The 15,220-nt window shown below is 44.5% G+C and overlaps 1 protein-coding gene across 3 annotated transcripts in view; it reads left to right on the forward strand.

Annotated features, from left to right (window-relative positions):
• Positions 1-340: 340 nt before the first annotated feature.
• The window catches only part of LOC137355623 (adhesion G protein-coupled receptor E2-like), a 43,820-nt gene continuing 28,940 nt past the window's right edge, over positions 341-15,220 (forward strand). For 2 of the 3 annotated variants that reach the window (XM_068020977.1, XM_068020979.1), the window contains exons 1-5: positions 341-489; positions 6,993-7,085; positions 7,323-7,472; positions 12,330-12,461; positions 13,856-14,031. In XM_068020977.1, the coding sequence (XP_067877078.1) occupies positions 459-489; positions 6,993-7,085; positions 7,323-7,472; positions 12,330-12,461; positions 13,856-14,031 (582 nt within the window). In that variant the 5' untranslated portion in view covers positions 341-458. The remainder of the gene's footprint in view (positions 490-6,992; positions 7,086-7,322; positions 7,473-12,329; positions 12,462-13,855; positions 14,032-15,220) is intronic. The other variant, XM_068020978.1, reaches the window with a different exon arrangement.

The following is a 15,220-nucleotide window of genomic DNA, read 5'->3' on the forward strand; positions in this document are numbered from 1 at the left end:
GGGTGGGCTGAAGGTGAACAGGTACTTCTTAGCACTCTAATGTTTCAATGCATGACTGGAGGCAGTTGTGTTGAGAAGACAGAATCCAAGATTGAAAACCATAGGAAAACAGCTTTAAAGACTACCTACAGCTAAAAGAGAGATAGTGAAAAGAAATACTGGCCCAAACAGGGAAAGAAAAAAATAACTCTCCTGTTTCTATGTGATGGTGAGAGTCTGCTATCTTGTTGTCCAATAGCAGAATCATTTCGGCTTCTGACATCAGATTGGTTCAGATCGTGAGGAGACTTTGTTCCTCCTTTTACAACCGTTAAGAAATCAGCTTCCCTCCAGTATATCGGCAGTTCCTGTCGACAATAAGAGTGTGTATTAGTGTTGAAGTTGTGCTCAAGCAGACTCAGTGTGCGAGTGATGCTATCCGGAGTTACTGGTCCCGAGCGACAACATTTCGGAAAATCATGAAGTCAGGAATAGGGAACCTCATACTTGGTAAGTACGAGGAAATTAAAATTGGTGTGTATTCAAATGGTAGATCAGGTTGTTAATGTATTTACATACACACAGTACCTAGTGCTCATGATTAAATGTGGGAATGGGACTGAATCGCTTACAATGCAAATGAGTGGTTCAGACTCCTCCAACTGCAAGATGCACCTTTAATTCAAGGTATATAAACAAAAAGGAAAGCCTGCAGGAACCAGCACAGGTTTGAAACTGTACGCCTTTGACAAGAATCACTTCTGCAGTTTACAACCAGGTCTTTTCGATTACCTGAGAGGGTAGCTGTTGAAATGTTCGGTGGTGTGAGTGGTAAGGGAGTGTGGGATAATGCTAGCCATCACTTTATTCAGGGTCAGTATTTCTCTACAGTGGGTGGCGAAGTAAAGACGTTAATGAGGGGGCACCGCAGCTCCAGCTGGTGGTGCTGCTGGATCTGTCGGTGTGACGGGAACCGTGACAACTCCCTGCCCAGTTTAGAATGGGAAATGCCTGTCAGAGTGACGCCTACAGGCGTCAGTGGGAACTGTCGACATTGCAACATTGGAAAATTCCACAGGACATGGGTAGCTAGCTTTAAAATGGAACAAGCGATGCCTATGTTGATTTTTATGTATTTTATACACAGGTTGTTGCAATATGAAGGGTTGAGTTAAAAGCTTTAATCAAACCTTGGGTTTCATGTGACGTATTTATAAATCGAGCTTTCACAATCTGTTTATTCTCCTAATGGGCCTTTGGGCATCACTAACAGGAGCAGAATTTATTGCCCATCCCTTGTTGCCCTTGAACAGCTGGTGGTGAGCCACCTTCTTGAACCTTTGCAGTCTGTGTGATGAAGGTTCTCCCACAGTGCTGTTAGGGAGGGAGTTCCAGCATTTTGAGCCAGCAACAGTGAAGGGACGGCGATATAGTTCAAGTCGGGGTGACTTGGAGGGGAACTTGCAAGTGGCGGTGTTCCCATGCGTCTGCTGCCCTTGTCCTTTCAGGTGGTAGAGGTCGCAGGTTTGGAAGATGCTGTTGAATGCGCTCTGGCAAGTCGCTGCAGTGCATTTTGTAGATGGCACATACTGCAGCCACAGTGTGCTGGTGGTGGAGGGAGTGAATGTTTAATGGGGCAGATATAGTGTCAATCGAAAGGGCTACTTTGTACTGGATGGTGTCGAGCTTCCTTATAGTTCCATAATTTTATTAATTTTAAGGACTTTTTCTCTGTCCAGTTTTTTCCCCATCTTTCCATTCATCTATGAGAAGCCTCTAAATATCTGGCTCTATTATCCAACAACTTGGAGATATCCAAAAGTATCACCTTTAAACATGCCCCTCACCCCTCGGGGAGTACCTACCAGAAGATGGCATCCTGTCCTACAGTGACCTAGCTGAGGGCAGTACCATCCAGCATGAAGAATCAGGGGCTGCCTTCACCCGCCAAATGTACCAGCGGAGCAAAGTGGAATTGCTTCACTTCGACACTACAAACTGTAAACACAGTCCTGGCAATCAATCTACTTCCTGTCTCGCTGCTTCAAAACAGATGGAATGGTCTATCTGAGGCAGACTTGCCCCAACTCATAATCATGATGACATTTCATGTGACATTGAGCAGAAAGGCCCAAGTAAAATGTTGTCTGGGGCTTGATCTGAAGTCCAACTTAACCTTGAGTTTTAGCCTCGCTGTCAGAGGCCCTCTTAAATGAGCAGCTACACATTTCTTACATTATTTTCAAGAATATATAATTATGTGTATTGATGTAAATCTTCTATTTGTCTGATTTCTCCCTATTTATTATTATTAAATCTGTTCTATAGTTTATAACTGAAACTGTAGTGAAAAATTTATTCCAATACTTTCCAAAGATCGTAAAAAGGCTTGTGATATATCCAGCACATGGAAGACAGTAGCAAGGGTCCCTGTTCTTAGCCACTGCTCAGTGGATAGTGCTTTTATCTCTGAGAATGAATAGCTGATCCCACTCCTAAGCTCAAAATCTAGGCTGATATTCCATTACAGTACTAATGGTGTGCTGCACTGCTGTTTTTCAAATCGAGCATTAAACTGAAGTACCGTCTGTCCTCTCAGATGTGCGCAAAAGATTCCGCAGCGCTATTTCGAAGAAGAGCAGGGGAGTTCGCCCCAGAGTCCCGGCCTAGCTTTTTCCCCTCAACCAACACGAGTGAAAAAAAAGATCAGATGATCTGGTCATTATCACGTAACGGACTTGTGTATGATGGCTGATCTGATTGTGGCCTCAACTCCACTTTCCTGTCTGACCCCCATAACACTCGTCTATCACAAATCTATCTAACTCAGCCCTGAATGTATTCAATGACCCAACCTCGACTGTTCTCTGGGGAAGAGAATTCCACAGACCAACAACCCTCTGAGAGAAAAAATTTGTCCTCATCCCAGTCTTAAAAGGGAGACCCCTTATTTTTAAACTGTGTTGCCTAGTTCTAGTCTTGCCTATAAGTCAAAACATCCTTCCAGCATCCACCCTGTCAAGTCCCCGTGGGATCTTACATAGTTCAATGAGATCACCTCTCATTCTTCTAAATGCCAAAGGTATAGGCCCAACATGTTCCACCTTTCCTCATAAGACAACCCCTTCATCCCAGGAATCAGTCGCGTGAACCTTCTCTGAACTGCTAATGCAATTTTATCCTTACTTAAGTAAGGAGACCAAAACTGTACACAGTACTCCAGATATGGCCTCACTAAGGCTCAGTACAGATGTAGAAAAACTTCCCTACTTTTATATTCCATTCCCCCTGCAATAAACAACAACATTCCATTTGCTTCCCTAATCACTTGCTGTACCTGCTTAGTAACATTTTGTGATTCATGTATCAGAACATCCAGATCCTTCTGTAACGGAAAGTTCTGCAGTCTCTCTCCATTTAAATAATATTCTGCTTTTCCATTCTTGCTGTCAAAGTGGACAAGTTCACATTTGCTCACATTATACTCCATCTGCCAAATGTTTGCCCACTCACCTAACCTATCCATACCCCTTTGTAGACTCTTTGGCTAGAATTCTACGCCACTCCAGTGAGCCAGATGGTGGGGGGGGGGGGGGGGTGTAAAATTGAGCGGGAGTTTTGGGAGGCATTCCCGACCTGCTCCCACCTCCGTCCCACTTTACGTGGGCCGGTGGGGGGAGGGATCGTGGGAGTGGGGGGCGAGACACAAGCCGCCCACCCCAGGCCAATCAAGGCCCTTAAGTGGCCACTTAATGGCCACTTAAGGTCCTTCGCTCGCCTTCACGGATTCTACCCATGGCAAGCGGGCGTCCTAGAGACGTGAAAGGCCGCCCAGTGAAACCTGGCGACCTCTCAAGCGCACCGGAGCGGCCCGAACAAACGTGCGCAGCTTACCCTCCTACCTATCATTGTACATCAACAAATGTAGCTACCATACATTCAATGCCTTCATCCAAGTCATTAATATAGATTGTAAATAGTTGAGGTCCCAGCACTGATCCCTGTGGCACTCCACTAGTTACAGCTTGCCAACCCAAAAATGACTCATTTACCTCTTCTTTCTGCTGCCTATTACCCAAACAATCCTCAATCCATGCTAATATGTTACCCCCTACACCATGAACTCTTATTTTGTGTAGTAACCTTTGATGTGTAACCTTATTGAATGTCTTTTGGAAATCCAAGCATACCACACCTTTATTCACGATGCTTGTTGTGTCCTCAAATTAATTTTTAATTAATGCCTCTACTCACCAACCACTTATATTACTAATTTAAAATTTGCTAATACTGATAAACCTTACTACTTACAAATTAAACAGAAGATTCAACAGCTTCTTACTTTGCTTCTACTGGCATTTCTTTGTTAATTATAGGGAAAGTAATTAAGCTACATAAATCTTATTTTTTGTTACGTTTTTCTAATCTCCACCTCTTTACACACACCGACCCTAAAAGCAGTAACTCACCAAGCAATCAACTTATGGTTTTCCTGTGGTGTCACTGTTCACTTGTTTTCGAACTCAGGGCACGCCTGGACTCCTCCACACCTCTCAGTTCCTCTACCGGAAGTTAAGTGGTGTGTGCTGCGATCCTAGGGCTTCATTTATCTGCTCCCCCAGTCTGTGTTCCTCCCGCAGGTCCACTCATCTCTGCTCCTCTCCCGGAAGGTAAGTGGCTGTGGGATCTTGCTGTGTGCAGATTGGCTGCCCTGTTTCCTACATTACAAAAGTACCTATACTTCATTGGCTGTAAAGCACTTGGGATTTTTTTTTATTCGTTCATGGGATGTGAGTGCCGCTGGCAAGGCCAGAATTTGTTGTTCATCCCTAATTGCTCTTGAAAAGGTGGTGGTGAGCTGCCTTTTGTACCATTGCAGTCTACATGTAAGTACTTCCAAGTGCTGTTAAGGATGGACTTCCAGGTTTTTGATTCAGCGACAGTGAAGGAACAACGATATAATTCCAAGTCAGGATGGTGTATTACTTGGAGGGGAATTTGCAGGTGGTGATGTTCCCATGCATCTGCTGCCCTTGTCCTTCTAGGTGGTAGAGATCATGGGTTTGGAAGGTGCAGTTGAAGGAGTCTTGGCAAGTTGCTGCAGTGATTCTTGTTGATGGTACATACTGCTGCCACTGTGCGTCGGTGGTGGAGGGAATGACTGTTTAAGGTGGTGGATAGGGTGCCGATAAAATGGGCTGCTTTGTCCTGGATGATGTCGAGCTTCTCGAGTGTTATCGGACGTACAGTCATTAGGCAAGTAGACTGTATTCCATCACTCTCTTGACTTGTGCCTTGTAGATGGTGGACAGGTTTTGGAGTCAGGAGGTGAGTTACTCGCCGTAGGATTCCTAGCCTCTGACCTGCTCTTGTAGCCACTGTATTTACATGGCTGGTCCAGTTAAATTTCTGGTCAATGGTGATCCACTAGGATGTTGATAGTGGGGGATTCAGCAATGACAATGACGTTGAACATCAAGGGGAGATGGTTAGATTCTCTCTTTTTGGAGATAGTCATTGCCTGGCACTTGTGTGGCATGAATGTTACTTGCCACTTATCAGCCCAAGCCTGAATATTGCCCCGCTGCATGTGGGGACAGACTGCTTCAGTATCTGATGAGCAAATGGTGTTGGACACTATGCAGTTATCAATGAACATCCCTACTTCTGACCTTATGTTGGAGGTCAGGTCATTAATGAAGCAGCTGAAGATGGTTGGGCATATGACACTACCCTGAGGAACTCCTGCAGTGATATCCTGGAGCTGTGATGATTGACCTCCAACAACCACAACCATCTTCCTTTGTGCTAGTATGATTCCAACCAGCGAAGAGTTTTCCCCCGATTCATTTGACTTCAATTTTGCTCGGGCTCCTTGATGCCATACTCAGTCAAATGCTGCCTTAATGTCAAGTGCAGTCGTTCTCACCTCACTCTCTTGAATTCAACTCTTTTGCCCATGTTTGAACCAAGGCTGTAATGAGGTCTGGAGATGAGTACCCCTGGCAGAACCGTAACTGAGCATCGGTGACAAGTTTATTGCTGAGTAAGTGCCACTTGACAGCACTGTTGATGACACCTTCCATTACTTTGCTGATGATTAGGAATAGACTGATGGGACAGTGATTGGCTGGATTGGATTTGTCTTGTTTTTTGTGGACAGGACACACTTGGTGGATATGTGCTGCTGGTGGAACAGGAAATACCTAAGGAGGGTGGTGGAGGAGTCTGGAACATTGACTGTAAGGTATGATTTGTTGAGTATGGCTATGTCAGGGTGTTGCTTGACTCGTCTGTGGGACAGCTCTCCCAATTTTGGCACAAGTCCCCAGATGTTAGTGAGCAGGGCTGTGCAGGGTCGACTGGGCAGGGTGTGCCTTTGTCATTTATGGTGCCTAGGTTGACATCGGGTGGTCCATCCTATTTTATTCTTATTCAGTTTCTCTGTAACGGTTTGATACCAATGAGTAGCTTGCGAGGCCATTCCAGAGGGCAGTTAAGACTCAACCAATTTGCTGTGGGCCTGGATTCACATGACTGGGTAAGGACGGCAGATTTCCTCCCCTGAAGGGCATTAGTGAACCAGATGGGTTTTTTTTACAACAGCCAAGCAGTTTCTTGGTCACCGTTATTAAGACTAGTTTTTTATTCCATATTTATTAATTAATTGAATTTAAATTCCACCAGCTGCCAAGGTGGGAGTTGAACTCATGTCTCTGAAGCATTATTTCGGGCCTCTGGATTACTGGTCTTGTAAGATTGCCTCCATTGTCTTGAGGCTGTGAAAGGCACTATATAAATGTAAGTACTTACTTCACCCTGTACTGATGCGGAGAAGCTGAATGGAATGAGCTTTACTTTTCACCTGCGAGTACCCATTGGAACAATATTCCATCCCACTCACTGGCTTCCTTCCACTTACCCTCCAGTAAACAGACAGATCAATGATATTTTGCAAAACGAATTCTGTTGAAAAAATAGTTTCAAATGCATGTTTTTTTTTTTCTGTCCAGTGGCTTATTTCGGAAATCTGTGGGGTCCGCTTATAGGCAGAAGCCAAGAGTGCTTATCTGGACTTTTCATGGCAAGCAATGGAACCTGCATTGGTGAGTCATACTGTGGGTTCTCCTCTCCCCTTCTATCTCCCTTATTCCCAAACAATGTCCAATTTTATAAATCCCACGGCCAGAGGGTTTAACACATGCAAAACGTCACTACAACATTTTTTATTCATTCACGGGGTGTAGTGTTACTGGCACCACTTACTGTCCATCCCTAATTGGCTTTGAGAATGTGGTGGTGAAAAGTCTTCTTAACTTGTACTTTTTTTTGCTTCACTTCAGATAAAAATGAGTGCGAGGCCTCTATTTCAGTGAGATGCGGTTGGAACACAGAATGTTACAACACACTGGGAAGTTTCTACTGTACCTGTAAGAATGGATACGCCAGCCCATCAAAACAAGCTAGGTTTACCAAGAGGACAAGCTGCAAAGGTACAGAGAACATTCAAGTATCTCAAGGCCCTCTGAGAGAAGAAATTCCTTCTCATCATCTTAAGTGGGAGATCCCTTAATTTGAAACTGTGCCCCTCGTTCTGGATACCCCCACGAGGGGAAACATCCTCTCAGCATCTACTCTGTCAAGCTCCCTTCAGAATCTTATATGTTTCAATAAGATCACCTGTCATTCTTCCAAACTCCAATGAGTATAGGCCCAACCTGCTCAACCTTTCCTCATAAGACAAACCCCTCATGCCAGGAATCAGCCTAGTGAGCTTTGTCTGAACTGCCTCCAACGTAAGTATGTCCCTCCTTAAATAAGATGACCAAAACTGTACACAGTACTCTAGGTGTGGTCTCACCAATGCCTGGTACACTTGTAACAAGACTTCCCTCCTTTAATACTCCATCCTGCTTGCAACAAAGGCCAACATTCCATTTGCCTTCCTAATTACATGCTGACTTTTTGTGATTCATGTACAAGGACACCTTGTACACAAGAACACATGGGTGGCACAGTGGCGCAGTGGTTAGCACCGCAGCCTCACAGCTCCAGCGACCCGGGTTCAATTCTGGGTACTGCCTGTGTGGAGTTTGCAAGTTCCCCCTGTGTCTGCGTGGGTTTCCTCCGGGTGCTCCGGTTTCCTCCCACATGCCGAAAGACATGCAGGTCGATAGGTAAATTGGCCATTATAAATTGCCCCTGGTATAGGTAGGTGGTAGGGAAATATAGGGACAGGTGGGAATGTGGTAGGAATATGAAATTAGTGTAGGATTAGCATAAAATGGGTGGTTGATGGTCGGCACAGAGTCGGTGGGCCGAAGGGCCTGTTTCAGTGCTGTATCTCTAAACAATAAACACCCAGCATTCTGCAGTCTCCATTTAGATAATATTCTGCTTTTCTAATCGTCCTGCCAAAGTGTTCGACGTCACATTTTCCACATTATACTCCATCTGCCAATTTTTTGCCCACTCACTTAACTTTGTAGGCTCTTTGTATCCTCCTCACAACTTGCTTTCCTACCTATCTTTGTATCATGTCCACCTGAGATGACAGACAGGGCTTCAGTTTAATGTCTCTCTGATGCAGCACTCCCTCAGTACTATACCGAATTGTCTAGATTATAGGCTCAAGTGTCAGGAGTAGAGTAGTGAATATGCAGAATTAAAATATGATTAGCTACAGGGCTGTTAGATGCTGGCCGCAGCAATTTACAGTGAAAGATTGAGAGCATCAACTCAAGAGGTATGTTGCCTTACAATGAGGAATAGTGGTGTCAAATTCAAGCCAATACATAAAGTACAGCAAGCAACAACAATGCTTGAAAGAGTGACGGTAAGGAAGTAGACAGTAAAGGAAAGGAGGAATTTCAACCTTTGTCTGGTGTTAATGGGGCAATAGTGGCCTTTAAGTGTGTCATTCAATCCCATATTATTGACAGATGTTGCACTATGGCAATGAACCGAATGAAACACATTGAACATACTCAGAAATAGGCCTTTGCTTCATGTCAGCGTGTGAAAAATGATGCTGTTTGTATATGTTTCTAGTTTCAAAACCCATTTGTTTCTTGCTGACTCACATCAACGAGTGTGAGTTAGATCAAATACGAAAACAAAATACTGCAGATGCTAAAAATCTGAAATAAGAACAGAAAATGCTGGGAATACTCAGCAGGTCTGGTAGCATCTGTGGAGAGAATTAATGTTTCAGCTCCTTTCATCAGAACAGTTAGATTTTATGCGGCTTGTAGCAACACACCTGGAGCTTTCTACTGTACTTGTGACAGAGGATTTATCTCCAGTACTGGAGACATTATATTTACTGATACAACAAGGATTGTTTGCCAGGGTAGAGTTTTTCTCCTTCCCTGAACCAACCACAAGAATAAGCTTTGATTTCAAACTGTATTGAATTAGCTAACTCAGGATAGTGAATGCTACAATTATTTTCAACCACCCTTCATTTACAACAACATGCATTTATATAGCACTTTTAGTGTAGTATAACATCCCAAGGCACTTCATCAGGAGTGTTGACAAAAATAATTTGATACCGAGACACAAAAGCAGATATTAGTAGCTATTAGCTTGGGCAAGGAGGAAGGAAGAGAGGTAGTGAGGCAGAGAGATTTAGTGGAGGGGTTTAAGAGCTGGGGGCCTAGGCGGCTGAAAGCACGGCCGCCAATGGTGGAGTTATTAAAATCGGGAATGCACAAGAGGCCAGAATTGGTAGAGTTTAGGGATCTCGGACCGTTGTAAGTCTAGAGGAGGTGATAGAGAGGGGCAAAGTCACGGAGAGATTTGAAGACAGGATGAGAATTTTAGAGTGAAGGTTTTGCCAGACAGGGAGAATTGGTCATTATAAATTGCCACTAGTATAGGTAGGTGGTAGGGGAATATAGGGACAGGTGAGGATGTGGTAGAAATATGGGATTAGTGTAGGATTAGTATAAATGGGTGGTTAATGGTCGGCACAGACTCGGTGGGCCGAAGGGCCTGTTTCAGTGCTGTATCTCTAAATCTAAATCTAAATCACAAACGAGACACGTAAATTCTCCTTCAAAACCGTGGAACAAAATATGAGGTGGCAACATCTGTTCTGGTTTGACAAATCTATTAGAGTTTTTTGAGGATGTAACTAGGAGGGTAGATAAAGGGGAACCAGTAGATGTAGTATACCTGGATTTCCAAAAGGCATTCGATGAGGTGCCACATAAAAGATTAATAGGCAAGATAAGGGCTCATGGTGTTGGGGATAATATATTAGCATGGGTGCAGGATTGGTTAACAAAAAGAAAACAGAGAGTGGGCATGAATGGGGCATTTTCAAGCAATAGTGGGGTGCTGCAAGGATCAGTGCTGGGACCTCAGCTATTTACATTCTATATTAATGACAGATAAGCGACAGAGAGTAATGTATCTAAGTTTGCTAATGATACAAAGCTCGATGGAAAGGTCAGCTGCGGGGAGGACATAGCGATGCTGCAAAGAGGTATAGACAGGTTAAGTGAGTAGGCAACAAGATTGCAAATGGAGTATAATGTAGGAAAGTGTGAAGTTGTTCATTTTGGTCGTAAAAATTGAAAAGCAGAATATTTTTTCAAAGGTGAAACTGGTAAGTGTTGATGTTCAGAGAGACTTGGATGTACTCATACAAGGAACGTACAAAGTTAACATACAGGTGCAGCAGCCTATTAGGAAGGTAAATGGCATGTTGGCCTTTATTGCAAGGCGGATTGGAGTCTAGGAATAAAGAATTCTTACTAAAAGTGTACAGGGCTTTGGTGAGACTGCACCTCGAATACTGTGTGCAGTTTTGGTCTCCACATTTAAGAAAGGATATACTTGCACTGGAGGCAATGCAGCGAAGATTTACTAAATTGGTCCAAGGGGGATGAGGAGGTTGTCCTATGATGAGAGGCTGAGTAAATTGCGCCTATACTCTCTGGAGTTTAGAAGAATGAGAGGCGATCTAATTGAGACATACAAGATTCTGAAAGGTCTTGATATGGTAGAAGCTGAGAGATTGTTTCCACTGCACAGCGAATCTAGAACACGGGGACACAATCTCAGGATAAGGGGTCAATCATTCAGGACTGAAATGAGGAGAAATTACTACAGTTAAAGGGTTGTGAATCTTTGGAATTCTCTACCCCAGAGGGTTGTGGATGCTCCATCATTGAATACATTTAAGGCTGGGATAGACAGATTTTTGGTCTCATAGGGAATCAAGGGATATGGGGAATGGGCAGGAAAGTGGAATTGAAGCCCAAGATCAGCCATGATCGTATTGAATGGCGGAGCAGGTTCGATGGGCCATGTGGTCTACTTCTGCTCCTGTTTCTCGTGTTCTTGTGTTTTTGTGTGATGTGGGACAGATAGTGGGGTTTAGAAATTTAGAAACAGGGAGATAATTTGACCACGATCATTCCTACAGATATTTTTGGTCAAATTATCTTCTTGTTTCTAAATTTCTAAACACCACCATCTCTCGCCCGGGACAGTTGTCCTGTCAACAATAGGCTATCTATCAGCCGGGAGTGTCAGCGGGTGAAAGAAATGGCGGCCCACATGTGCGGACCGCGTGCCGCAATGCCGCAATGATCTGCCTTTCGGCGGCCCATGCTAATGACCTGGTCGGGCCGCACCGCCCCCCCCACCCCAGTCACGTGGAGGGGGCAGGCTGTCCGACGCTGGCAATGGCATCAGCTGCTGTGCGTAGGTGCTGGCACCATTTTTAAAGTTAACCCTCCCCCCCACATTGTTCCAATAAAAAAGCTATCACCACCTTCCCCACCCCCCAATAACAATAACATTAAGTATTTTCCCTCTTTCTCCTCACCCCTCCCACCCAAAACATATCTTTCAAACATGACCTTCCCCATCACGCCCTCACATCCAAGACTGAACAAAGTGCACAGGTCAGCCCTTCCCACCATCCCCTACGCTAGTGATGTAAACTTGACCCCTTCCCTCCCCCCCCCCCCGCACTAAAGATCCTGCTCCCCCCTTACCCACCACTATGGCGCCATCTTTCCCCAGATGGGAAAGTGAAGGCGTGTGAGTGCCAGCCACCGCTCAGACGATCGTGGCCCGACGATAGGATTCCAGCCCCGCCCCCCTTCCCCCAGCTACAGAGCCCGACATCGGGAGATCTGTAGAATACTGGCCAATGTCTGGGGTGGGGTTCCTCTCAGCCCGTGACCTGACCACCAGTCGAAGCAGACACGTGACCACAAAACCCAGGGCATTGTCAGACCAAAAACAGCTTCATTTGTCTTGTAAATAAAGGTGATGGTGATGGTGGCAGTGGGCACTTCACTGTTCATGCTTATTTCTAATTTTAGACATTAACGAGTGTGATCAAACCACATCCCCCTGTGGTCCTCAGGCAAACTGCAGTAATACAATTGGAAGCTTCACTTGTACAAAAGCACCAACAAGGAGCGATAACAAAAACCTCACTCGGAGCTGCTTTGGTAAGAAGCCCAACAATATGATGTCGCAATTCAATAAAGAGAAATAGATTCTCCTATACCACTAAGTATGAATTCATTGCTATAAACCTATCAATTTTCTCTCTCCTGTTCTGGCCACAGTTGCAATCATAGTATTAGGTTGGTTAAAATTGCTTGATTTTAAGTTTGTAATGGCTCAAGTGCATTCGGCCAAGCGATTGTGTTTTGATCAAAGGGCAATTCACCTGACCAAGGGGAAACTGGGCAGGCAGTAAACATGTCAACATCCCAACACCTTCAATTTTAGCCTGCAAGTGGCTTGGACAGACACCGAAAGGTGGCAGGGTCCTTCTTTAGACGTGCTGATCGGGTCCAACGACATCATGGCCTGAGTGGGGAAACCATGGTGCCTTCCTTACCGGGTGAAGACAGGGGAAGAGGATCAGGGAGGAGAAGAGACCTTTTTTTTTATTCATTCGTTGGATGTGGGCGTCGCTGGCTATGCCAGCATTTATTGCCCGTCCCTAATTCTTGAGAAGGCGGTGGTGAGCTGCCTTCTTGAACTGCTGCAGTTCTTGGTGTGTAGGTACACCAACAGTGCAGTTAGGAAGGGAGTTCCAGGATTTTAACCCAGCAACAGTGAAGAAACGGCGATATAGTTCCAAGTCAGGACCTTATGATTGAAGGAAGGTCATTGATGAAGCAGCTGAAGATGGTTGGGCCTGGGACACTACCCTGAGGAACTTCTGCAGTGATGTCCTGTAGCTGAGATGATTGACCTCCAACAACCACAACCATCTTCCTTTGTGCTAGGTATGACTCCAACCAGCGGAGAGTTTTCCCCCTGATTCCCATTGACTCCAGTTTTGCTGGGGCTCCTTGATGCCATACTCGGTCAAATGCTGCTTTGATGTCAAGGGCAGTCACTCTCACCTCACCTCTTGAATTCAGCTCTTTTGTCCATGTTTGGACCAAGGCTGTAATGAGGTCAGGAGCTGAGTGGCCCTGGCGGAACCCAAACTGAGCGTCACTGAGGAGGTTATTGCCGAGCAAGTGCCGCTTGATAGCACTGTCGACGACACCTTCCATTACTTTACTGATGATCAGGAGTAAGGTTAAGCTTTAGCTTTCCTTGTGAGGCCTGATAGAGTAGGAGCGAGTCCTAGGCTCTCTTCCCTCCTGAAACCCCCACTTCGTGTCAGCCTAGATTTTGTGTTCAGATTTCTGGCCTGAGTGCAGCAACTGAGCTACAGTTGACGCCTGGTTTTGCTCAGACATTGCACTGTATCACCCTGGATGAGAAATTATTCAAAGTTGAGACGAATCTCACGATTCCTGTGTAGACGTTTGTACATAATTGTCGTTTGCTTTTCTAACATTTGAACTACATCCTAAATGTCTTCCTGACTTCACAGAATGGAACAGGATCAACCTGGAACAATGCAGCTCGAACAATTTAACAAAGGCAGGACAGGTATTTATCAGGATGGGACACTATGATTATGAGGAGAAGATTGAGATACTCGGACTATTTCCATCACGACAGAGCAGGCTAAGAAGAAACTTTTTAAATTATGAAGGATTTCTTTGGGTAAATAGAGAAATATTAGGCCTGATTTTAATTCTGTAAGTGAATGGGTTTTGAGTGAGTTTAAATCTCGCCCACTTTCTCATCTTGCGTCAGTGACCGAGAACTTTCAATTGAAACAGTCACTAAGAACATAATGAGAGTACTTAAGAGAAAATTATTTTCGCAAAGGGCTATTGGAGCATGGGATGCTTTGTCATGGGGAATAGTTGACGTAGAGACCATTGCCCTTCTCAAGGAAAGAGCGGATAACCTTTGCAGATACAGGGTTACAGAGAGAGTGTGGGACAGGGGTCCAGTTTAGCATTGCTCTTGGAAAATCCAGTACAGAAACGATGGGCCCAATGGCCTCATTTGGTGCTGTAAATTTATATGGTTCTATTGGTCTGTACCCAACAATACATTCCTGATAAAAAAAAGCTGTAGGAATAACTGTCAGTGACATCGTATTGAAAAACGGTTTTGTGACTTTGTATTAACACCAGTGAATGGAACAATTTTGATTTCAGGCTCACAGTGTCAGCATAAAACACTCCCAGGTCAGGTTTGGCACAGTTAGATAGAGAGGAAAACTCAACAGAGCACCCGCTACAGCACCTCCAGTGTGCCATTTGTCCCATCTCTTACTCCAGCCATCCTGGGGCCTGTTGAAGTGAGATTGTCAATTAGAGTGAATTAGGAGATTTGTGCTGTAGTCCCAACATTCTTTAGGAACCAAATTACGACACAGTTTATGCAGGATCCCGAGGGTCAACTGACAGAGGATTCTTCCATCTAGTCAGTGCTGAGTCAAACCCAGAGGTGAGGGACTGACTCCTAACCCGCTGTCCCTTTATACTTCTCGTAGAGCCACTATATTTGAAGTGGGATTATTATTTGTTCCTTTTGGTAAAATGTATCAAAATAGAAATGAAAAGTAACATCACTTAATAAGATTTTCCATAAAAAAGAGATAATTTTTAACTAACCTAGATGGGAAGATCTTTGACAAAACAAGTTGCTACTCTCAAGATGTCACCTGGTGCAGGTGCAAGATTTACAAACAGATTATGCTTCGGTTGCTTTTCATGTGTGTGTGTGTTTGTGTGTGTGTGAACATGGGTGACTTTTCTATCTCTGTGTATACATGTGTAATCTATGTGCCAGTCTGGCTGACCCACATTGTTCACAACCTCGGCATCCTATTTTACCC

Source organism: Heterodontus francisci, chromosome 43, assembly GCF_036365525.1.
Source record: "Heterodontus francisci isolate sHetFra1 chromosome 43, sHetFra1.hap1, whole genome shotgun sequence".
Lineage (NCBI taxonomy): Eukaryota > Metazoa > Chordata > Chondrichthyes > Heterodontiformes > Heterodontidae > Heterodontus > Heterodontus francisci.